The 24,691-nt window shown below is 39.3% G+C and overlaps 1 protein-coding gene across 1 annotated transcript in view; it reads left to right on the top strand.

Annotated features, from left to right (window-relative positions):
• Positions 1-24,691, top strand: part of sei (potassium voltage-gated channel seizure) — a 362,440-nt gene that overhangs the window by 151,022 nt on the left and 186,727 nt on the right. The window contains exons 7-10 of the mRNA XM_080285287.1: positions 451-605; positions 5,277-5,397; positions 14,765-14,885; positions 19,632-19,792. Of these exons, the coding sequence (XP_080141413.1) occupies positions 451-605; positions 5,277-5,397; positions 14,765-14,885; positions 19,632-19,792 (558 nt within the window). The remainder of the gene's footprint in view (positions 1-450; positions 606-5,276; positions 5,398-14,764; positions 14,886-19,631; positions 19,793-24,691) is intronic.

The raw sequence follows: 24,691 nt of genomic DNA, 5'->3' as shown, positions 1-24,691 counted from the left end.
TGAATGGGGCTATAGCAAGAGTGTATAAGTGATACTGGATGTCACTTATGCACTCACTGTGAAGTTATTGAAGTTATTGAGTTTGGGTTGTTTTATGGTTATTAATTCAGTTTACAACCTTGTATTTGATGTAATCAGATAGAGATAATGATTCACTTGTATAACAGGATTTTGTTGAAGTTTTAATAATTTTTGGTTGATTACAATTCAAGTAAGTTAAGGTCATCATAAGTTTATAGAACTGTTGTCTATAATGTTTAATAATCTTAACCACTAAATTTAGGACATGCGAAATATGTGGTTATATATTTTGTTGAAAGTATCAGTAATGGTAGAATAAGCATCAAGATTCAATTGTGTTACTTTAAAACTAATGAAATTTAAGATGACATTTGGTTACCTCCAGGATATTCTGATAGTTATCTAATCTTGTAATGTTCTTCTGTACAGACGACTACTTTAATTGGGCTGCTGAAGACTGCAAGATTACTCAGGCTGGTGAGAGTTGCCAGAAAAATTGATAGATACTCCGAGTATGGCGCCGCAGTTTTACTCTTACTCATGGCAACTTTCGCCCTAATTGCTCACTGGCTAGCCTGTATATGGTAAGCTTTTGTATCAGTCAAGACCAGTTTCACTTGAGCTTTGATTATTTAATAGTTGGCTGTTTAATAATCGGATGTCTCCAGGTCACGATCGTGGCTCTATCGGTACGGGTCTCCTGGCCATGATTGTGATTCGCCTATTTGCATGGGGGATTTTAAACTGTGGCGGGAAGCTGATGAACGTTATCAGTATTTCTCTCAATATTTACTCATTTCCTGGGTATTTGACAATCCATTTGAGAAGAAATAACATAGGTTTATGATTTTAGGTCAGTAGGAGTGTTTCTCATATTGTATACAGAAATGCATTTATTTGTGACACCACCCACTACTGTCGCAACTTCACATCATTATTACAGCTCTTGTATGGCAAGGAGTGCCCTGATATTATGTAGGGAGATGCATATTAGTTTTTTTGCATGAATAAAATATTTTTTCTAAATTTACAATCTTTGATTTTTTAGTCAAAAAACGAAATTTCTTGATTGGACCTATGAACTGAAAGGGTTAATAGTTGGATGTTTAATAATTGGGTATTCAATAGCTTGGTACTTAGTAACTGGGTATTTAATAGTTGAATATAGGTGCTGGTGAGAGAGACCATGCATTGTCACTAATAATCAGACAACACCATCTTCTGGCTATAGAAATGTCAGTTTCCTCCTGCTCCCCAGAATGGAGGATTGTGGAAAAGGACAACTTCAGTCTGCAGTCCATTAGGGTTACATCCGGATGGGCCTGGGGTTGTAACTACTGTCTGGCCTCTTTAATCTGATCTGAGAAGAGACGAACCTTAAGCATTTGAAAGCTGGCAACTGATTGGTTGTCTCAGTGCATTTATTATTAATGACACACTGGAAGTTATTTTTATTATATGGGTTTCAATAACCATTTGATGTTAACACTGCCCAAGTAAAGTATTATACAGTATATAGTTATTTGCACATGTTACAGTAATCTAAAAACAGGTCCTTACGTTGCTTATCAGATGTCCTAGATATGTGTAAAATTTTGAATTCTCTGGACAAAACAAAACACGTCCATGTAAAGTTTTACGAATTCCTTGATTTTTCTCCCATTTTCAGGCAAATTAGGGTAAATTGTGTCATTAATAGTGGTAGGTGGGGACGCTCGCCATCCACTTACTCGATGAAGTGCTGCTCTCAGGTGTCTGCCCTTTCCTTTCCTCCATCCTTCTTTCCTTCCATCCTCTTCTGTCTTTCTTTCCTTCATTCTTTCCTCATCCTTCTGCCTACAGGTGACTTTACACTTCCTCCTCCTGTTTTTCTTTCCTTCATTCTTTCTTCTTACTGCTGCCTGTGGGTGATTTTACACTGAATGACAAGCCAAATGGTTTTCTGTACACCAGGAAACCATTTACTACGCTGGGTGGTAACCATATATCCAGATTTTGGTGCCTGGTGGTTTAGTGGGTAATTACGGCGCTCCAGTCAGATTGAGTCGGTGAAGGTTTATATTCAAGGGGTGGTTAGGGTTTATTGCTCACGTAATGCCACTCAGGGATGAGTGAGGCTGGTCCCTCTCATCTTAAATGTCAGGAGCAACTTGCCTAGCCCTGGGCTCCTACACTCTTCATGGGGCAGTGTCGGATTGGATGATGGATGGATGGATGGAATAAACATGGGTGACGAAGCTATAATGTCAACGTCACTTAAATATTCATAACCAGAAAGATGGAAAACTTAACTGATGTGAAAGTAGAAGGCATAATGCAAACTGATGCGACAGCAAAACACTCACAAGTAAATTTGAATGTTCGTTTGCATAGTCAAGTGGGACATCCCATGAGCAGCCTATCTCCCCCTCCCCCTCCCCCTCATATCTGTCATTCATCTAAATTCGGGGAATTTGTCATATTTGATTGTAATTCTGATGTTTTACTTGGTTATATTTTACGAACTATCACTAATGATATTCTGTCTATCTATCTATCTATTGCCAGACGCCTCAATCCCGTTTGGGATGGCCACAAACAAATCGCCTCCACGTCGCCCTGTTCCCCGCCATTTCACTGCCCTGCTCCCAACTCACATCCCCCTCTCTCATATACCTCTCCACCCCATCCCTCCATCTCATCCTCAGTCTTCCCCTCCCTCTACCCCCCCCCCACCTCATTCACATACACTCTCTTCGTCAGTCCTTCACCCTCCATCCTCTCCACATGGCCAAACCACCTCAGTGTGTTCCTCATAACGCTTCCTATCACATCCACACCACAACGCTCCTTTATATCTTTATTCGTCAGCCTGTCTCTCCATGTGACTCCACAGGCTCCTCTTAAATAACTCATTTCCACTGCTCTCACTCTTGACTTGTGTCCTTCCAACGATGTCCAAGCTTCACTTCCATATGTTAGAGTTGGTATCACAATACTGTCATGTAGTAACTTTTTCACTTCCATGCTCACTTCCCTGTTTCTTATCACTGCTTTCAAAGAATCAGCAACCTTTCTTCCTTGCTGTACCCTTTCAAGCACTTCACCCTCCAACCTCCATCCTTACTCATCACACTACCCAAGTACTTAAATGTATTATTTACCATAAAATGCCTGAACATCAGAAAAAAAAACTCAAGGTACTCTGAATCTTTACTTGGACGTGTTTTTATTTGTTCCAAGAATGAAAAATTTCACATATATCTAGACCATTTGTGGTAGGTGGGTGTGCCCATCATCCACCCACTTGGTGTAGCAATACTTTGTTTTTAGGGTAGCTCTACATTCAGTGGCAAGCCAAATGATTTCCTGTAAACCAGGAAATCGTTGACAACACTTGGTGATAACCTTATAACTAACAAGCATGTGTTCCCTGCGTGGCAACAAGTGGGTTGGTGGAGGGTTAGTGCCCCTCCCTGGAAAACAACTGACTGAAAATATGAACAAGAAGCCTCGGACATGGAGGCGATTTGTATGTGGCCACCCCTTACGGGATTAAGGCATCTGGCGATAGAAAATAGATAGATAGAAGTCTAGGCTATCTGATAAACTTAGTAAGTCCTTGTTTTTAAATTAATCTTTGCAGATAACTGTATACAACATTTTATTTGGGCAGTCTTAAGATCAAACTGTTCCTGAAACCACTTAAAATAAAAGTAATTTAAAATGCATTGTTTGTTCCTGTTTTCTCCATAAAATTTGCTTCAGCTCAGGTTAGACGTCAAACTGGAGGGGTTACACACCATTAATGTACTCTTTTTACAGTACATGAGACACTTTCTGATTTGAATGAAATAATCAGGTAGCAGCAAAAATAAGCTAGAAAGAACATCCCTCAGATTTAGTGTTTTTAGTATTGTGATCCTTACCCTGACATATGGAAGAGAGGCGTGTACCTTGCTAGAGGGGAACAGGTCAAGAGTGAAAACAGGGGAACTGAGTTACCTGAGAGGAGCATGTGGAGGGATATGAAGGGACAGGTTGACGAATGAAGAAGTGAAAGAATGTGGTGGGGTGGATGTGAATGTGAGTGAGAAAATTAGGAGAAATACACTGAGGTGGTTTAGACATGTGGAGAGAATGGAGAATGAAAGACTAACTAAGAGGGTGTAAGTAGGCGAAGTGGAGGGAGGGAGAGGGAGAGGGAGACCGAGGATGAGGTGGAGGGACTGAGTTGAGAGGTATATGAGGGAGGGGGGAGTGAGTTGGGGGGGGAGAGCAGTCAAATGGTGCTTGATAGAGCAGCTTGGAGGTGTTTTTTCTGCAGCCCCTCTTTGCGAGATTAGGGCGTCGGGCTGTAGATTGATAAATAGTTTCATAATTTAGCCTCATTATCCTTGGAATGTCTCACTTTACTCATGCAACCTGGATACTGTATTTTATTATTCAGCTTTGGAAAGATGTTTAGCATGTGTAGGGATTAATGGATGCAATATATAGAGTGGTCCATATAAAGTATAATGTTCTTCTTCTACTTTGCCAGATGACGTGTGTTACTGGGATGGCTTAGTCTGCCTGTGTGAGCATGGGTGAGGCAGAGGAAGTAGGAAATGAGTAAATTATAATGGTTAGACTTTGATAACATTGACAGAACTGTCCCTAAAACATGGGGAAATCCCAACAGAACGGATAAGGGCCGTTATATATGTGTCACCCTGTATATCTCAGCCAATTATATATGTCCTTTTTAAGCTAGGAAAAAAAAAAAGTAGCTTGAGTGAAATCAGAGCAACATAGGACTGAAGTGATTAATGTTAGGTAAGTATTTTTTCCAAGAAGTAGATAAGCCTTTCTATATATGGGTATTTGGGCAGAGAAACAAACCTAGGCTCCCTGAGCTTAGGAATAGTAGACACTATAGGTCAAATGAGAAGATGAGGGGGAGACCAAGGATGAGGTGAACATATGGAGTAATGAGAGAGGAGGATGTGAACTGGAGGACGGGCAGCCAAATGAGAGAGGACAGGGTGACATGGAGGCGAGTTGTTTGAGTTGACTCTTTATGGGGTTAAGGCATCTGGCTTTAAATAGGTGGATAAAAGAAGTGAAAGAATTAGGCAAACTTTTGTCCCCTGCTGTATGTGTACAATCTCCAACCAGAGAAATATTGTCTTTAGCAGTGAACTCACCCCCTCCACCCCTCACTTTTTTTTATTTTTTTATTTTTTTTATTTTATTTGATCATCTTACCCCACATCCATGTCTGTCCCTCACAGGTATGCAATAGGTAATGCCGAACGACCAGGCCTGCCTCACAAAATTGGGTGGTTGGATCACCTAGCAAATGCCACAAGACAGTACTACTACAGCAATAGCACAGGAGGGCCTAGTCTAAGAGTAAGTTGAAGATGTTGGTGGTTTGGAATTCTAAGGAGCCAGGATTCCTTGTGCTTGAATGGTGTGTGAATGAATGTGTGGCCCTTTTCACAGGGCATGCTGTTCATAGTTTTCCCACTTCATACCTTCTGTTTTTTGTTTTCCAGTTCCTGCCTCACCCCAGCATTGTGCAGGAAAAATGGCCAAGATAACGATGAACGAGAAATGTTTCTGTGTACAGTATGAAAGTATGGTACTGAATACTTGGTAGTTTGAGATGGTATTTGTATAATGGGATGATAAAAGAATGTGTATGGATGAAGGTATGAAGTAGCTTGTGGACTGGTAGGTCTCAGAAACAAATGAAGATATGCCATTTAATATTATGCCATCGATAAATGGCTTAGCTGGGAGAAGCCTAGGCGTATCAGTATTAACATGCCAAATTTATAATCAAAGGCTTTAAGATTTAGTATTTTATTATAGCTACTGTACTAAATTTTGATGAAAGATGAGTAGATGTACTGTATGTGTAGATCCTTAGAATAAATGTGTGTGTGTGTTTGTTTGAGATTGGGTTGTGGTTATCATTATGTAAATCTGTTAGCAGTGGTTATTTGAATTATCTGTTATTCCAGGATAATTACTGTATTTGTAATTTATCTTTACATTTGGTTACATAAGTAGATTATATATTTTAGTACAGGAATATTTACCATATGCATTATTAAAGAAAAGGTCATCTGCAGATTGCTCATGTAGTCTTTAATGATGTTACTGCTGATGCTTGCCTTTCAGTGGATGAATGCAGCATCAGGAGAAGGATGTATTTTCTTTGCTTGTCTTCCATTGTCATGAGGCTTGGATGATCCATATATTTCACCACCTTGTCACTCACCTTGCAATATCGTGTGTGTTGTGGGTACAGCTTAGTTTAAGGAGTGTAAATATTTTGGCTGCCTTATGATATTAACAGTCAGCTATACAATCAGTGGGTATTTAAAAGCAGATACTGTAAAGCATGAAAAGGGTTTTAGGAAGTATAAAATGATGCAATGTAGACTCTGGTAATACTGACTGAGCTGTTCCCATTGGGCCTGAGAATTTGTCAGCTGAGTTTCAAGAACGGTGCAGCATACAGGGTGTCCCAGGATCTGGAGGTAATTCGTGGGCCAATATTGAGTAAAAATTGCTTAATGAACATGGTCCAGTTCTCATCTGTTACAGAGCTACAATTACTGGTGACTGTATGAGTGAAAATTATCATAATTCACCCATAAGGTCATTGGTAAGCATAGCTCCATAATAGTTGCAAATTGGATTCACATTGTTATGGCAATTATTTTTACTCAAAATTAATAGCAGTATCTCTTGAAATTAAAACAGCACGTCAAAATCTACGACACCTTGTATGGTATATGGACCTCCCCTGTACTTCTTGATTCAGTATTTTATAGTTTCCTCTTTTTACCCCATCTGTCCTTCAGTCCCGCTACATCACTGCGCTCTACTTCACATTCTCGTCCCTCACGTCTGTGGGTTTTGGCAATGTGTCCCCCACCACGGAGATAGAGAAGGTCTTCACCATCTTCGTTATGATGATGGGCTGTGAGTGGGGGATAGCGGTATTGGCTGAAACCCTGAACCACTTAATGTACTCTTGTCTCACCACCCCTTAGCGTACTCGTCTCATTTATGTACTCTTGTCTCACCACCTCTTAGCTTAATCGTCTCATCAACTTACTCGTCTCACCTGTTCTTAGCATACAGTACTTGTCATATCACCCTATTCTTGTCTCACCACCATCCATTTAGTAAACTTTTGTCTCATCATCTCATAGCATACTCATCTCACCAATTCATAGCATACTTGTTTTATCACCATTCAATGTATTCGTGTTTCATCACCATGTAGCAGACTCTCATATCGCCACCATTTGGCATATTCTTCTCTTCACTATTTAAATACTGTACTCGTCTCTTTAACATATAGGCTAATCTTGGCTCACCACCACTTAATGGATTCTTGTCTTCTTGTCTTATCACTCTGCTATGAGAGGCTTTAGGCTAAATAACATCCTCTCCCAGTCTCATCCCATCCACCTACTTGGTATAGTCAAATTTCCCATCACAAATCGCTTGTTTATTTTATTTTTTAAATGAAGTTTTTGGCATATTACAAAGAAATTACACACAGTGATCCCTCAATTATCTGACATAATGGAGCCATTGGTACATTCTGATATAGACGATGTCCGGATATGGAACGGTACCATTCAGATCCTACGTATGTGCACAGTACCCCTCCTAATTTTGGCAGTGTTCTTCGGTCTTTCAAAACACACATGGGAATATCTGATTTAATGCCAGACACCAAGAAAACAATGCATAAACAAATAAATCCACAAAAAGAATGAAGAAGGTTGCAAAAATAATTTAATAGCCACAGTACTGTACTGTACTTACCATCTAGTGAATGGTGGACAGGCACTGTAACCTGCTAGCCTGTACAGTAGCTGGTGTATAGTAATCCCACGTGGTCTAGTGGCTAACGTAATCACTTAACAACAAATATCGGAAAACTCCTTCTCCTCCACCTGTTGGAGCTGGATGATGAGTGGGGACGTGTGGCGAGGTGATGGAGGCCTGCCCATCTCAGGGGATTCCAAAGATAGCTGTAAGCTCACATCTAATGGTGACTCAGTGGCTGTCAAAGTGCTCAGTTATGGGTCTAAGAGTGAAGACAGGCAGTGAGGTGGTAGTGGAGAGAACAGGCTCTCACGCTGGGGGATGACAGGTTTGAAAAAGGAGTCGATCTTGGACTGACGATAGGTGCAGCGATTCTGGCAAAGGATGACAGTGCCCTGACTGCCCGCAGTTCCACTGCCAGCTGTAGTGGTGCCAACTCCCTGTTGCAGTGAGGGTTTTTGGCATATTCGGGCACGTGATCTATGCCAGCACACAGCACACCAAGATAAAGGAGTGATGGAGTGGTGGGGTGCTCCAAGTCAGGGTCTTCGTCATTGTCCTCTGTCTTCCCTGCAGAGACAGCAGAGGTGATCTCCTCATAAGACAATGTCCGATAACCAGGATTGCTGCTGTCGTCATCCAACCAATCCCTCATGTTGTCAACGTCCACATCCTTGCCTGCTGTACATAGACAAAGGTGGAAATCATCCAATTCAAATCCTTCAGAGTCATGCAAGGCCTCGTATCCCTGAAGGAGATGTGGTCAATCACTATCGAGGGTTTTGACAGAGACTTCCTTCCAAGCATTCACCCAGTTGAACACCAGAGGCTTGATGTTGTAACGCCAATGATTTTTGAAGGCCTGCTCCCCACGTGTCTACCATTTGCTTACGTTCTGACACCACCATCAACTCATTGAGGAACCTCCAATGGTACAGTCTCTTTGTTGCCACTGTCACACCTTGGTCCATTGGTTGAATGAGAGCATTCATGTGAGGTGGCAGGAACATGCATCAGATATGACTGTTATCAGCAACAAATTCCTTCTCTGATTGATGTGCAGGTGGAGGATCAGGGGAGCCTTCACCTAGCCACGAGGGATACCAAGTTCCTTCGTTTGATAACAGATAACCTCCTTGACAAAGTGTCTGTGGAATCAACCTGTGAAGACCTTACAGGTAAACCAGGCTTTCACAGAATGGTGCCACACAACAGGTAAGCCATCCATCAACCCACGGAGACAACATGGCTGTTTTGTGTGTCTAACAATAACAGGCTTCAGGTGGTGCATCCCTTTAGCATTGGTTCAGCACAAAGCCAAGACACACTGTTTGGACAACCTCCGACCGGGCACAGTCTTCTCCCTCTGATCTGCCAAGATGTTGGTGGGCAAGGATTTGTAGAAGATGCCAGTTTCATCAGCATTGTACACTTGACTGAGAGCAAGGCCCTCTTCCTCAATCAAATGCTACAATTTCTGGCGAAAGGGCTGTACACTGTCCTCTGATGCATCCAAAGTCTCCCCATGTGCCTTATGGTTAGTAAGACCATGTCGAAGTTTGAACCGGAAGAGTCATCCTTCAGAAGCCTTGAAGCCGTGCAGATTGTGTAGGCAAGCAAACTTCTTGGCTTCCGCCTTCAATTCGGTCCCACATACAAGCACGCTGGCACCACTTTGTTGGCACAGCCAAACCAAGGTTGACTGGTCAGTGACTGTGGCGGGGCATCACCACAACCTTCCGAGTGGCACTGCTGTAGTCCTGTCTGTACTGAGTCAGCTTGGGCTGTGATTTCCTGATATCAAACAGAGTTGAGCAGGCCAGATCATATTCCTGCAGAATGCGTGAAGTGGTCCAGCCCTTGCAGGGGCGCACTCGGGGGGGGGGGGGGCCTCCTTAGCTCTCTGGGTCCTTTAAAAATTTTATATATATATATTTCAATAGTAGCAAAACATGAAAAATTGGCAAGTACAAACAAAGAGTAACACATGAGCCAGCAGCTCTCTGACTCTAAACCTGCATATGACCTCCCAGTAATTATCGGATTACCTGACCTCACCTCACTACGGGGCCCCCCCTTAGAAAATTCCTGGGTGCGCCCCTGAGCCCTCGCCAACCTTGCTGAAGATTTCCCGCTTCTTCTCCAGAGTTGAAACCTTCCTCTTTCATTTCTCAGGTGGTGGTAGTGCCATCAGTGCATGCAAGAGATTGTCACAGAGGAAAAGTAAGACCAGAAGAAGGTAGGGAACCACCATAAATGCTACAATGGTAGCTGACAAAGTTGTTACAACTCAGCCTAGGACATCCACACTCAAGAGAGATAAAAGCGGAAAAATAGGTGCCATGGTGGGAAAGGACACTTGGTACCCGCCAGTGCACACAGTATTGCCATGTCTCTACCTGTCTGCCCAGTGAATTAAACCATTCGGTAGGGAGGAGGATGACCGCGCATGCCCGTGAACATCTGAGTGGAGTGATCCAGCTGACCGGGCAACTTTGACCATTTGATGAGGCAGCGGACGGCCATTTTTGCTCAGCTGGTGGGTTAGGGTCTATTACTCGTGTGCAGCCAGAGAGGCTGGCTGGCTGCCTGATCGATCTTTTTTAATTTGTAGGCTGCCCAACTGGCTGTGTTGGAAATTTTATGTTCAGATACGGACAAAGATTTCGGATGCTGACGTATTACAGCCAGGGGGTAATGCTTGGATACGAAGCATGTCTGGATATGGAACGTCTGGATAATTGAAGGATTACTGTATTAAAATTCCAGTACTGCATTTACATTTTATGGCTGAGTATTTTTTGTGTTTTTCCTATAAAGTGTACAGAAAATTGCAGAAAAATTGCCTGGTCAGAATTTGAGTGGTACTTATAAGTCTGTTGTTGTTTCCCACAGTTTACAGTGATGAATGTATTGAAAAGGTTGTGAGCATTTTAGAACACATCCTGATATAATACAGTAATGAGAATTGCTTATACACTACTTTAATATTGTAGTAACTTTTTTTTCCCATCAGGTATTGATTAATATGCTAAACAGTTGTCCATTAAAGTGTCCTTGTTCTTATAAACTGATTTTCCAGTTTCCTAAAATTTTGCAATATAAGTTGTGGGGAAAGTGTAATTTTGGAATACCTCCCTGATTTTAAATCAGGATTCCTATTGAAGATTAATCCAAATGTAACAGCTATCATCTTCCATTTTCTCTTTCCACCAAAATACTTTCTCCCTGGTATACTTAATTTATGCTATAGTAAGCAAAAGTATATGAGCCTGAAGCCTTGTGTGGCTCACAGAACTGTAGAACACAAGCTTATATCGGAATTTCAGTGTTACATGTTATACAGTTAGTGCTTTACATGTTAAGCACTAAAAAGTTACAGTTTGTACTTGTTCAGTTACTGTGGCTGCCACTATGATGTAGCATTGAAATGTAGCAGACACCACACAGTTGAATGTTTGGTGGTATTCATTGTTAATGACATCGAGGACACCAGTAGACACTATTTATTTTTTACATTTTTCTTTACAGGGCATTACTTGATAGAAAAGCAGTATCTAGATTTGAGTTAAAACTGTGGTTATTAGGCCTTTGTTGTGTATATTTATTCTCAGACACAAGTCCCCACATTTTGGTGAAAAGCATTTCTGTCAGCCAGCCTGTGTTGAAATTCTGTGGTCCTATCTTGTGGAGTGGAAATATATCCCTCATCATGAGGGACTGTCAAAAAGAGTGTATGTCAGTGAGGTGGAGGAGGAGGAGGGAGACCAAGGATTAGAAAAAGGAATGGATTGGAGAGAAATATGAGTGAGTGAGGTATGAGTTGGAAGGGGAGCAGCTAAATGGCTGAGGATGGGTTGACGTTGAGGTGATATGTTTATAGACACCCCTTGATTTAGGTGTCCAGGAATAGATAGATTAAGGCATAATAAATAGATAATGATGAAATTAAGCATGTTATGCATACAAGCTATGTAAAAGGTGAAGGCTGAGCAAATCCCTTTCATCATTGCATACATTCTATACCATATCGCATCTCCATCCTCATTAAATAATTCTCTAGCTCTCCTCTCAGATTTTCAGGGTGACAACATTCTTTGGTAATGTTTGTTCCCCCTTATCACTGTTCACTCAGGGGCACAATTAAGGACGTGGATGGAACCAAGTACCATGGGTCAACATTCGTGGGGATGATTGGGATTGAGTGAAATTTTATCATGTACCATATTGTCCCCAATGTGTATAGTCAGTTTGTTTTCATTGGACAAAATCTGGCTTCTTTCATAACTTGAATACAGTAATCCCGCATATTTCGCGGTAGTTACGTTCTTGTAACCCCCGCGAAAAGTCAATTCCGCGAATACTCTATTAACAATTGAAAACTTGCACTTTTGTCCACCATGCTGCCCATCACACAGTCCATGTCCATACTGATTGCGAGACAATTCGCCGTCAGACAATTCCCCGTCAAAACATGGACGATTCCCCTTCAGAACAATTCGCACCCTGGACGATTCCCCGCCATTCTATAAATATACTAATCAATACTTTCATCAATATACTTATTATTAATTAATCAATACTTTGATAACTATATTTCAGGGGGATCCAGCAGTCTATGTTCAGTAGCGTAGGTTCTGGATATTATTTATTAGTTGCACCTTTAGTCAATAATTAACTTGTTTCTTCCTCGCTGTAGTCGCCTTTGAATTATATTCTAGCGTCACCCATAGCTATCTTCATTAATGAAGGCGAATTGTTTTGTGTTTGTTGTGACTGCGAATTGTCCCGAAACCTCCATACTCATCCCGAAATACCTTCTTACAAGATTGAAAGCACATACTCCATTATGAAGGAAAACGTAACACCGTACTGTAATACACAATTATCTACACATTTATTAACAAAACAGTACAAAATAAAAAGATGCATTAACTGGTGATAGCAAACACTCGCACGGTCGTTTCTTAGCTTGTCCAGTAACACAATTTTCTCTGCTAAGGTCATAACTTGATCGTTTTGTCACTTTGGAGTTCTTACTAATTGTATTATTAGCCCTTGGTGAGGCTGGCTTACGTCCTGGGGCCATGTGGAAAGCAAGTGGGAGGTAAGAGGCTCATATCATAGTGTGGTTACAACCACAACAGCCACCTAAGGCAGTCAGGCGTGGACTGAAGAATGCGGGACAGAGAGCAGTGTTGCCATATCCAAACAACGAAATTATGCTAGGGCAATGAAAAAATTATGCTAGATTGAGCATATTTGTTCCAAGTAAAAAATGAATTATGCTAACTTGAAGCTAAATGATAAAATTCTATACATATTCGTGCAACATATTAATTATGTATTGTTTACTATGAAAATATTAAAATGAACCTACATACAGTAAGAGGATAAATATCGGTATCTACCCATACTGCTTTTTCCCACGAAACTTACGTTCTTCTGATGGATTTTGATGTGATTCGTTCGATTTTGAGCATCGTTTCCGTCGGAAATAACGAGATTTTGAGTTAAGAAAACCCCCCCATCCCCTGAAATAATGAGGGATCTTTGGGGAATCGGGGGTTATAGGGAGGGGGGAAAACACAGAAAATGGTCATTTCCGACTGAAATGAAGCTGAAAATCGAATGAATCATACCAAAATCCATCGGAAAAACCTAGGTTTCATGGGTAAAGTACAAAGCTCAAACTTATCCTAACCTAACCTAACCGAACCAAACCGAACCTAACCTAAAACCTAACCTAACCTAATCCAACCTAACCTAACCTAACCTAACCTAATCCAACCCAACCAAGCCCAAACTGAAAGTAACCAATTATTCAAACTTCTTACCTTAGTCCTCTCTCTCTCTCTCTCTCTCTCTCTCTCTGATTTGTAGCTTTTATAAAATTATTCTAAAAATATTCCATTCCATTCAAAATTATGCTAGAATGATTCTAAAACTTCTAATATGTTAAAAAAATATTCCAGACTCGAAAATTTGATCAAAATTATGCTAAAAGAATAAAATTATGCTAGATATGGTAACACTGGCAGAGGGGCCACGGGAAAGGGACAGAGGGTGGCGTGAGTTTACCGCGATACAATTGGAAGCTGCGGGAATTTCATTTTTTTTTTTTTTTTTCTGTATATTCAAGGATATTTTTGTTGAACTTATTAATGCTAAGAAAATCCGCGAGAGGGCAAAACCGTAGACAAAAAATCCGCAAAAAATGCGGGATTACTGTACTGAGTTGTGGTTGCATGAGATTCAGTGACCTGTAATTGTGAGTTATGATTGATTCTCCTTGGTTACTGGTCAGATCTACCTAATGATCCAGTTGTACCTGGCCATCAGTTGAGCTGGAAGGGTTACAAATTTTTGTCAGATGAAAACAAATCAACTGTAGTTGGATAAAGTGAAACCATTTTATTCTTCCCTCTCAAATCATCACACATTCCACTACAGTAATAACTGTTTTGCCATCTTCATTCTCAAACATACTTGATCTCCAAGCATCACCTCTCCTTCTATATCTAATATTATCCTCACTTTTCAAGTACCACTTCAGGCTCCAAGCAGATCTATCCTCACGTCTCAGGTATCACCTCCGGCTCCATCCTCACATTTCATATATCACTTCCAGCTCTGTCCTCAGCCCTCAAGTACTGTACCATCTTCACCTTCAAACATCACCTCCAGCTCTGTTTTTACATCACAAGCAGCACTGTCACCTCTAAGCATTGCTTCCACCCCTTTTCCCCCCAGGCAAAATATGTGACCATTTTTACTTCATCTAACCATGTCCACTTCAGTTCTCACTTTTCAAGCATCACCTCCAGTTTTATCCTTATCTCTGATATATGACTTAGTTATGCCCTCACCTACCGAGTACTATCTCCACCTCCAAGCATCACTCCCCCTTGCCCCACAGGCAAAATACGTGACAGCTCTGTACTTCACCTTCAGTAGCCTCACGTCTGTTGGCTTTGGCAACGTGGCACCAAACACAGACATAGAGAAGATTTTCACCATTTTGGTCATGCTCATTGGCTGTAAGTATGGCTGAGTGGCTGGGCCGGTCGGGGTTTGTTGTGTTTTTTTGCAGTGGCATTGATTTTTATTTTTCTGAGCATCTTTTGGTGGTGAATTTGGATGTTGGTGGAAATCATGTGCTTTGAGAAATATCTCTGCATGAATTTAAATGAATCAACTTGGCTTATGAAGTTGGACTTTCTTAGACACTCAACCTTGGTTATCATCATGTAAAAATAAGTTGTTTCCTGAATTCTCACTCATCCTTAAGTTCGAGAAAAGGTTAAGATGGCAATGAAAAATAAGTTTGGTGCCATGTTCTGCTTTTTGTTTGGCCAGTAAAATTATGAGTAATGTTGATCTAGAATTATTAAGTAAATGTAGCATTTTTCTTGACCAAACTCGATATCATACAGTAGCAAATGATGCCCATAGATTCTTTTTGTAAAAAGCATATGCTAAGGAAGTTTAAGAAAGATCCAGCTATTAGTTGTGCCTACTCTTAAAAGCCTACAGAAAGGCTTATAAAAAAAAAAGAAAAGAAAGGGGCGGTATGTTGGGCACAGTCATCAAATGAACTTGTGTTTTCCGGAAATCTGGTTTGCTTCTTTATGCTCGTTTGGTTTGAGATGTTTTGTTTTACCCATTTCTTGTAAGATGCTCTGTTTTGACTGGTTTGAGATGCTTTGCTGTTCTAAGCAGGTTTGACATGAGATGCTTTGCTCTTATCTGCATTTTTGGTTTGGGATGCTCTGCACTTTTCTTTATTTTTGGTTTTAGATGTTCTGCTGTTCTGAGTAGGTTTGGTTCAGGATGCTCCTTTTTTTTTTTTTTTTTTTTCCCTGCATGTTTGGTTCAAATGTTTTGTTTTGACAAGTTTGAAATGTCTTGTTTTGGCTGGTTTGAGTTGCTCTTATCTGACTGGTTATTAAAAAAAAAAAAAAAGCTTCATCCTAGTGCCAGGACTGCAGACCAGTGCCTGTGCATTTTATTTCTCCATGCATGGTGTGAGGTACAGTTATGAGAATAGTTTTGCTTACATTCTTCCTCATCCCAGGCAGATAGGAAGTCATAGCTAGGATGTCATGCTGAGTAAAGAAGCATTGTGGATAGTTCAAAGCTTTTCTAGAGTGCATAAGGAAGTGTCATCACAAACTGTTCCGCATGCTTTTCTAGACTGCATATTTAACAGTTTCATCACAGACTGATCTTCATGCTTCTCTAGACTGAACAAAGTATCTTATGCAGTTCCTTTTACATCAAAATCAGGATCAGAGTTCCCTCCATCTTGGGGTAAAGCTAAGAGATAGAGTGCAAACTAAGGATAGGAGTACCTGTTATAAGATGTTACCTTCATACACAGTGCTATACTCTTTTTCTCTGACCTGGCCCAGATTTTTGTCCTTTTGTCAGCTATTTCACATAGCTTATTGGCAGAAAAAAACAATACAGCACTACTGTTCTGTATCCTCTACGTAGTGTTTCTTCATGACTAGTATCATAACTGAGTGTCAGTCTCTTCTTACAACTCAGCATTCAAGATGTAGAGATGGTAATTTTAGGCCAAGTTAGAGTAAGAAAAAAGAATAATGTACCAGGTGCAATATGGGACCTTCATTTACAATGCTGCCTTTACTGTAACTTTGCCTGAAATTGCAATCTCTCCATCATGGATGTTGAGTTGTAAAAATGGATTAACACTTAAATATGATGCCAGTTATGAAGAAGTGCCACACTGTGGGAAGTATGTAGAGCTGTAGTATTGCCTTTTTTCTCCAAGGAGCAAGGTGAAATAAGCTTCAAAATGACAAATATCTGAGCCAAGTTTAAGTACAATGAGTATAAGGAACCAGATACCATTAGATGTCACTGTTCATGCCCTCAGTCACCACAAGAACAAATACTGCCGTGGCTGAGAGTTGGGTTGCATGTGTCTGTATGTTTTTAATTTATTCTTTATTTGTGTGATAGGTATGTATTGCATTTTCATACACCCACATCACCTATACACCATTTACCAGTTGCTTATCATTATTATTATTGGTATTCACTTTCACTGTGGCATCAATTTATTGGATTATATTTATTTGTTTGTTTATAAATTTTTTTACTTCTCAATTTTATTTTTTATTTATTATTTATTATTGATACCATCAAATTTTCAGATACCTGTATTGAGCATGGCAGTTTATTTTTATTAGATTTCATTTTGCAGTATTTAATTGATAATTTTTCCCCCTTTATATTTGGTGTAATTATACTGTTCCATATTTTGCATGTGTTTTTATTATCCCACTTGGCTGAGTGCCTCTCATCTTTGCATTCTTTTTTTTTCCAGTTTTATATTTTAAAATTTTCAGAGCTTCTTTTCATTGCATTTATTTTTTCAGTTTTAATATATTTTTAATTTTGAATTTTATCTAGCAGCCTTACTTGTGGATATTACACAGCTCCAACCTGTAAACAGGGCTCTTGCTAACCACCAGTGTTTGCGAGCCATTAGGCTCCTAAGGTTTCAGATTTGTGAGCCAGATAAATTATTAGTAGCCTAACTGACTATGAGCCGAAATATTTTACGAGCAATAAATATATTTATTCATTTACACGTGGTGATGATTAGAATCATATAATGATGTTCTAAACATTCACAATGGCGACAAGAAAGACTTACATAATCGATCACAAAATAATTTTTTGTTCATTTACATGAGATTTACATATTTTGTAGTTTACTGGATTTTGAAGTGGATGTATTTTCTCCTCGCCAAAAGGCGACTTGCATGTAAAATTTGTTCGCCGAAGGGAAAAAATACTTGCATTTGCGACCTGTGGCTTACCAACCAAGAGCCCTGGTAAATACTGTACCACATTCCTCTGTCTTAACCTTGAAGTCCTTGATTTCTGACCCTAGCAAAGAAGGAAGAAGTGAAGTATGTGGCTCTCATTGTAAGGGTGGGTCTTAAGTTTGGTTTGTGTAGTATTGGTAAATAAGGCTGGACAGCTCAATTATATATTATTTTATTTTACTGACATGTTCCTTTTTAACATCCAGTTTTTCAAGGTGCGAAAATTCACTTTTTTTCTGTATTTTTGGTTGATTAATTGTGAAGTACGTCATTGCCATTTTCCAGTTACCCGCATCCCCCCCCCCTCCTTTTTTTCCCCCCCCCAATTCTTAAAGATAAGAAATTGCACCCCACCTTTTTATTACACATTTTAGGTTGATGAATTCAGAAATACATTGCCATTTTTTAAATACAGTGTATATTTTTTTATAAATGTATTTTCTTTTTTGTGTTACCCAGTTTTTAGGTACACAATATTTCACCTCTCCCTATTTTTTCTTCTCTTTTTTGCCACATTTTTGGATGATGCATTCAGGAGAAGTACATCACAGCCATGTACTTCACCTTTAGCACCATCACCAGTGTTGGCTTCGGAAATGTGTCCCCAAACACTGACTGCGAAAAAGTGTTCACTATTATTGTCATGCTTCTTGGATGTGAGTTTAGATTATTTTGCATGCTGAATTTGCCTCTCCTCCTGTTTAAGCATGTAGTAATAAAATTGTTTCTTAAGTAGAATTTGTGGTAGCATAGATGTTTGATGGGTGATTCAGTGATTCCTATGTCTTATGCTTGAAGCTATTTACAAACATGTGGATGTAAGGTATTGTAGAATTGTATGGATTACTTCATGTGATATTAAGGCCCATCCACATGAACAGTGGGTACCTCTGGTGTTGGAGGATGGAAATGGAAAGTGATGGAAAATGAGTATGTACATGTAATGGACTGGAACACCATTCCTGCTTCTGCTTCTTTGTTCATAGTGTGTTCTGTTGTTCTGCTTCAAAACTGATGAATTGCATGCTTAGACAGCACACATACCCACTGATTGTGTGCAAGGGCCTTTAGTGTATATAACTACTGTATTTCCTCGTTGACTAGATGTATTCTTAGAAAGTGCCCTGATTAGGGAAAGTATTTTTAAGTGTAGGTTTACATTTCATCATGAATTATTGTTATGCCTTATTTAAAACTGTAAAGTGCTTGAATTGAAGTGAAGAATGGTATTGCGGACTTCAGACTTAATAGTGTGCTTTTCTATTCAGTCTTACAGATTCATTCAGTGCAGTGAGATATATTTATTTTATTCAACATACTTAAAGTCTCTGAATCAGTTATTATTATGCCTTTACATATATTGTTTTCAGCACTGTTGTTTCTTTTTCATATAAGTAACTATGGTATTTTAGTTGTGTTGGCTTATTCATATTTTTATTGTAATCCAATATTAGTATTCCCTATTGACAGTTTATCAAGAGACAGATTTCAAATATATATTATGTTATTTGTAATTTTTGTCTTGCAGTCCAGTATTAGTATTATGTATGTTACTAATGCACCAAACATATAAGCATTGTACCGTATTTCCAACGAAACATTGTGATATGGTAGATGAAAGTCCTGCAACCTCATGTTGTTAGGCTAGGCCTTGACTTAGTTGTTTTCCAATTTTTCTCTTGAAAACTAGGGTGCGTGTTATGTGGCAAAACATGCTATATGACGGGAAATATGGTACAGGTATTTGAAGTAAACTAAGTTAATTGATGAAACTGTGTAATGATACTTAGACCTTATACTGTAAGTCATTGTTTTTTTTAACGCTATTAAGATAATGTGGTAGCAGCAAGAATTCAAAGAGCTTAGTTAATGTACTGACACTATGCAGTACCTGATATGACCTCCGATCCACCCACACAGCACTGATGTATGCCAGCATCTTTGGTAATGTATCGGCAATCATCCAGCGGCTGTATGCAGGAACGGCGCGCTACCACACACAGTTTATGCGGGTGAAGGAATTCATCCGCTTTCACCAAATACCCAACCCCCTCAGACAACGCCTTGAGGAGTACTTCCAGGTAAGCAGTTGGATGGAACAAGGAGGAAGGGGCTGACAAAATTCAGAGAGGGGTTATATTAAGAAGGCTAAAAGAGGTTTTATTTAGAAAGAGGTGGAGATTAGATAAACAAGAGGGGGCAGAGTATACAGTATTCATTGGGGTTCGATGTAAGAGGGAAGAAGGAAGGAGCCGAGAACACCCACAGAGGGGTTGGATTAAGAAGGAAGGAAGGGACAACATTCAAAGAGATGATAATATAGATAAGCAAGAAAGGAAAGAGAATATTCAAGAAGGAGTCAAATTTAGAAGAAAGGATGGAAGGAATGTTGAAAATTCACAGAGTGGTTGGATTGTAAAGGAAGGAAAGGAGAACATTCAGAAAGAAATGGAAAACACATTGAAGCAAGAAAGGACAGAGATATTCAGAGGAGATGGATTAAGGAAGAAGAGCAGAAGGGGCAGAAAAAACAGGGTGGGTTTAGATTAAAAAAGACAGGAGGGGACAGAGAATATACACAGTGAGGTGGAGAATGAGAAACAAGAAAGAGGGAGACAGTATTATGAGAGGGATTTATGGAAGAAGGAGCAGAGAATATTCAGAAAGAAGTGAAGAATGGAAATACAGAAAGTTTTGAGAGGGGTTTAAGTTAGAAGTGCAAAAAGTTTTAAATGAAGGGATGAGGGGATGAAAAGGAAGATAATCTGGGAAGGGGAAGAATGGAGAAAAGTGAAAAGTGAAGCAAGAGATGGGTGGCATGGAATGAAAAATAACAGCAGTATTGCAAAATCTGATTCCCCTCTTTGTATCTTGGGGAAGGAATGGGAGGTGAGCACAGGAAATGAGATCTCTTAATTGTCGCTCTAGCTGAACCTGGCTGGTTTTTGCTGTACAGGTGCCACTGTGAGAAGGCATCTTTCTCCAGGACTACTGAAATATGTGAAATGTGGGAGTGAGATGAATTAGAACATGAATGCATTCAGAAAAGAGTAGACAAGGGAGGTACAGTAACTTTTATGAAGGGTAGGAAAGAGAAAAACAAAAGAGAAAGAACTGGGAAATATCAGTTAAGTGGAAAGTGAAAGTGAGTGTATGAATAGAGGAAAAACTGGGATATGAAAAGATATGTTTCTAAGTGAGGACAGTTTGAAGGATGTGACTGAAGAAATAGATAAGGGAAATGAGAGGAAGTGGGTTGGGCTCTCCATGGTGTATGTTGACTACAGTATCAATATTCCCTCATGTCTGTTGATCATCATCATCATCATCTGGACCTCCTTTCCCACTCTAGGGCAGGGTAAGGAATGTCTGTTGATGTCTTTTTAATTCCAGTCTTAACATCTCCAGACTGTTTTATTCCCTTTAATCCAGTGATGTATGGTATTTCTTGTGGTTTATTCTTGCTGCCTTCAGAGTATTGTATTCATTTTGGGGGTGACTTGTATTTATGGGGTTAGTGAAACTATATCTAATCCTTCAACTCAAAAAGTCTCTCCATAACTTAATATAGAACCAAGAATCTATTCAAAGTATGATACCAAACTAAAGGAATTTTTCAGGTTAGGAAAGATCTTTCCAACTGGGAAAGTGGTTTACAGTATAGCTTTCTGTTCATGAATCCTCTCAGTACAAGTGGTTTTCCCGAAGGTGAATGAGATTGTCTGGAAGTAGTAAGACTCACCTCTAATAAGATGTCCTCGGGTAGAAAGGGTTGAAGTCCAAGACTCTTAAAAAAACAGGGTTCAGATTCTTCAGTATTAGTATCGGCTTATTAGCATAGTTAAAATCTTTCTACAGTAGTTTGATACCGCCCCAGGTTCTCTTTGGCATGAGAGGCTTCATAGCACTTCTGCCAAAGTGATTTATTTTTCACATTACTCTTGAAGACCCTTTTATCTACTGTTAATATCTTTGTATTGCTGATATAGTTTGCATCAGCAACATGTAAGGAAATAGTGTGGTGTAATAGGCAGAATAATTTACAAAGGAAGAGGTATTGCTAAAACTCTATGTGAATAAGGATATGACCTGTTGCCAGTGTCATAATTGTGGTATGGTTAAGTCGAGTGACTACCACCCTTACGAGCCATGGTGACAGTAACTACACTGATGAATCTGACCTAAAAGGTTCCTGGGGGAGAAGCATAAGGAAGTTAAAAGATGCAGGAAAGAAGACAAAAACATACAGTAGATGGCTGGCAGCTGCTAGTCATGGAAGGTGCTGCTATGGTGGGGGGAGGGGGGAATGCCACCATCAGCTCACCTGATGTGGTGATACCATCAGGTGACTTTGAATTAAATGATGAGTCAGATGTTTCTTGTAGTCCAGCTAACCATTTGCTACATCAGATGGTAATCATATAACTAATTGAACACTTGGTGCTGGTGGGTTGAGGCAGTCCAGCCAGATGGGTCATGTAAGGCCTTACATCTGAGGAGTAGTTGGAGTTTGTTGTTCATGTAATACCACTCAGTGGTGAGCCATTGATCACTTTTACCCTAAATGTTTGGACTAAGTAATCTAGCTCCAAGCCACTATACTCCTGAAGGGGCAGTTAAGAACTGGATGGTAGATAAATACTGTTAGATGTGGATAGATTGAGAAAGAAATTGAAAACAGATGAAAGAATGCATGAGAGAAGAAGGGTTGTCTCTAAACAGAAATGCCTGGAGAGTTTTTCGGGGTGACTCATTATAGGATGTGAAATTGGGTAATTCAGTAGGTGAGTAGTAGAATATGAATTAATATCATGCAGTCACTGAAGAAAGTTGTTTGAAGCTAATTATTCTGTTACTGTGTACTGGTATTATACAGAGCTTCCTAGTCTACTTCTCATACCTAAAGTAGATCACAGATACAAGCACAGTCGATGCTAGAAGTTACACAAAAACCAAGACTATCATTGAAGTGTATCCAGCCAGCACCTTTTGTAAGTCAGTAGACTAAGTACATTATACAAGTAGCTACAGTATTATTGCTTCATTATGCTTTTTGTAATTTAACTAGATTTTTGCAAGTCAGAATTAAGAATTTCTATCATATAAGGGATGGAGTTATTCTCATGATGTCTTCATACAAATATGATATTGCTTTGAATATAAAAAATTCATGATACATTGATAATTGTTTCATCTATATATGTACATCATTTTAGCTAAAAGAATCAGTATAATAAACATTATTAAAAATTGATATACTCCATAAGATACAAAGTCAGTACATGTAGCATTTGTTTTCCATGATCATAAGTTAAGTGTCTGATGGCTTTTAAGAACACTATTTCCTATCCTGTGAGAAGCTTAGGTATTGCTCGGAGTAAGACATTTGACCACCCACCTGGTAAACAAGATTCTTGGACACACTCCTTCAAGGTTTGGATAGTATGAAAAAGTTGTCATAGTATAGAAGCCCATTGGAACCCATATGTTCATCAGATGTCATTTTTAGAGACTGCTGAAGTTACAAGTCGTATGGAATTGAGTTTTAGCCCCTTTAGTCCCACTTAGCCCGGGGACGTCTGATTCATTTTATTCTTGCCATCCGATGATTTTCTCAACTTAGGACAGACTCTTGAACAGGAGGGTCAGGGTATAGCATTAATCCCCACAAACTGATGATGATGTTTTCATTTCACTACTTTTCCAAACAGTTTTATTTGTAACCTTGGAGAGGCTTTTTGAATTGGCCATTTGTGAGTTTTAGGGCCACAAGGAAGTTGAAAATATTTGCACAGACAGTGTTAAAATTAGAGATATAATATCAAGTCCTTGTCGAACAGTGTTATGCTTCAGTAAAACCATCCATCTTTTCACTGTGTCAGAAAATCTGTTTATTATTTTCTTATTTTATGGTAAAATTAAAGCATAATATTGTTTAGTAAGTACTACACTTGATATTTTGTCAAAGTTATTTTTGCACGATATTTATTTAACTTGAACACTGTTTATGCTGACACAGTACCATGAAGTTATCAGTGTTGATATTTTAAATTTCCTTGATCCTAAAACTCACAAATGGCCACAAGAAGTCTCTCCAGAGCTGGATAGAATTGTCTGGAGGTAGCACAACTGTATTAGCCAAACACATTATGGAGCTGAAGGGATTAATAGACTTTTTAAATACAAGAGGCCTTTCCTACATTGAACAAAATTATCGGGTAGCCACACGAATGAATTAAAAAGGACATCACCCACATTTAAAAACTTAAATATCCACAGGCAGTAAAACACCTTCACTGATGGAATGGCATGTTTGAGTTCAGTCTTGATTTGATCTTTGGCCTTAAGAAATGTAGAGTTTCCATTCACGATGCCTAAATTTCTGAATCCATTAAAGCACTCGCTACCAAGCACCTTGTTTTTGTACTTTGCATCTAGTTAGCTGTAGAAGTATAATCTCTGCACAGTAATTGCAAGTTTAGTATCTTGTGCTAATGTATTTTGGAAGCCGAGTTACTTATGTTCAGTTCTTGCTTGTGGTTGAATGAAGTGAAATATATTTGTCCAGTCTGTTTTTATATTGTTTCACAGTTCATAGCACAAAGTCAGATATTCATTTTGTTGGCCATGCAAACCGCTTATATAATGTTATATACTGGGCATTACACATTGCATATACCAGGGGTGGCCAAACTTTCAGGGTTTAAGAATTTCACACAGAAGTTTTGTATATTCGAGAGCCCCAAGATATGGAACATTATCATTCCTGTTACTGGTGCACACATTTGTTTCTTAATTAAGCATAAAGGCATTGTACACACTTGGTTCTAAATTGAAGTATGACATAACAACCTGTTTGGTATAAGTAACAAGCATTAGAGTTTATACAGTGTGTCATTAAGTCCTGTAACGAAGTGCAATTACCCCTGAAAAAGATAAGGTTATAGATAGTCCACCCTGGACATACAACTGTACGAGCA

The sequence above is a fragment of the Coenobita brevimanus genome, chromosome 105, assembly GCF_032717465.1.
Source record: "Coenobita brevimanus isolate Jiangsu-jjx chromosome 105, ASM3271746v2, whole genome shotgun sequence".
Lineage (NCBI taxonomy): Eukaryota > Metazoa > Arthropoda > Malacostraca > Decapoda > Coenobitidae > Coenobita > Coenobita brevimanus.
This window is presented reverse-complemented; position numbering and strand designations above follow the sequence as displayed.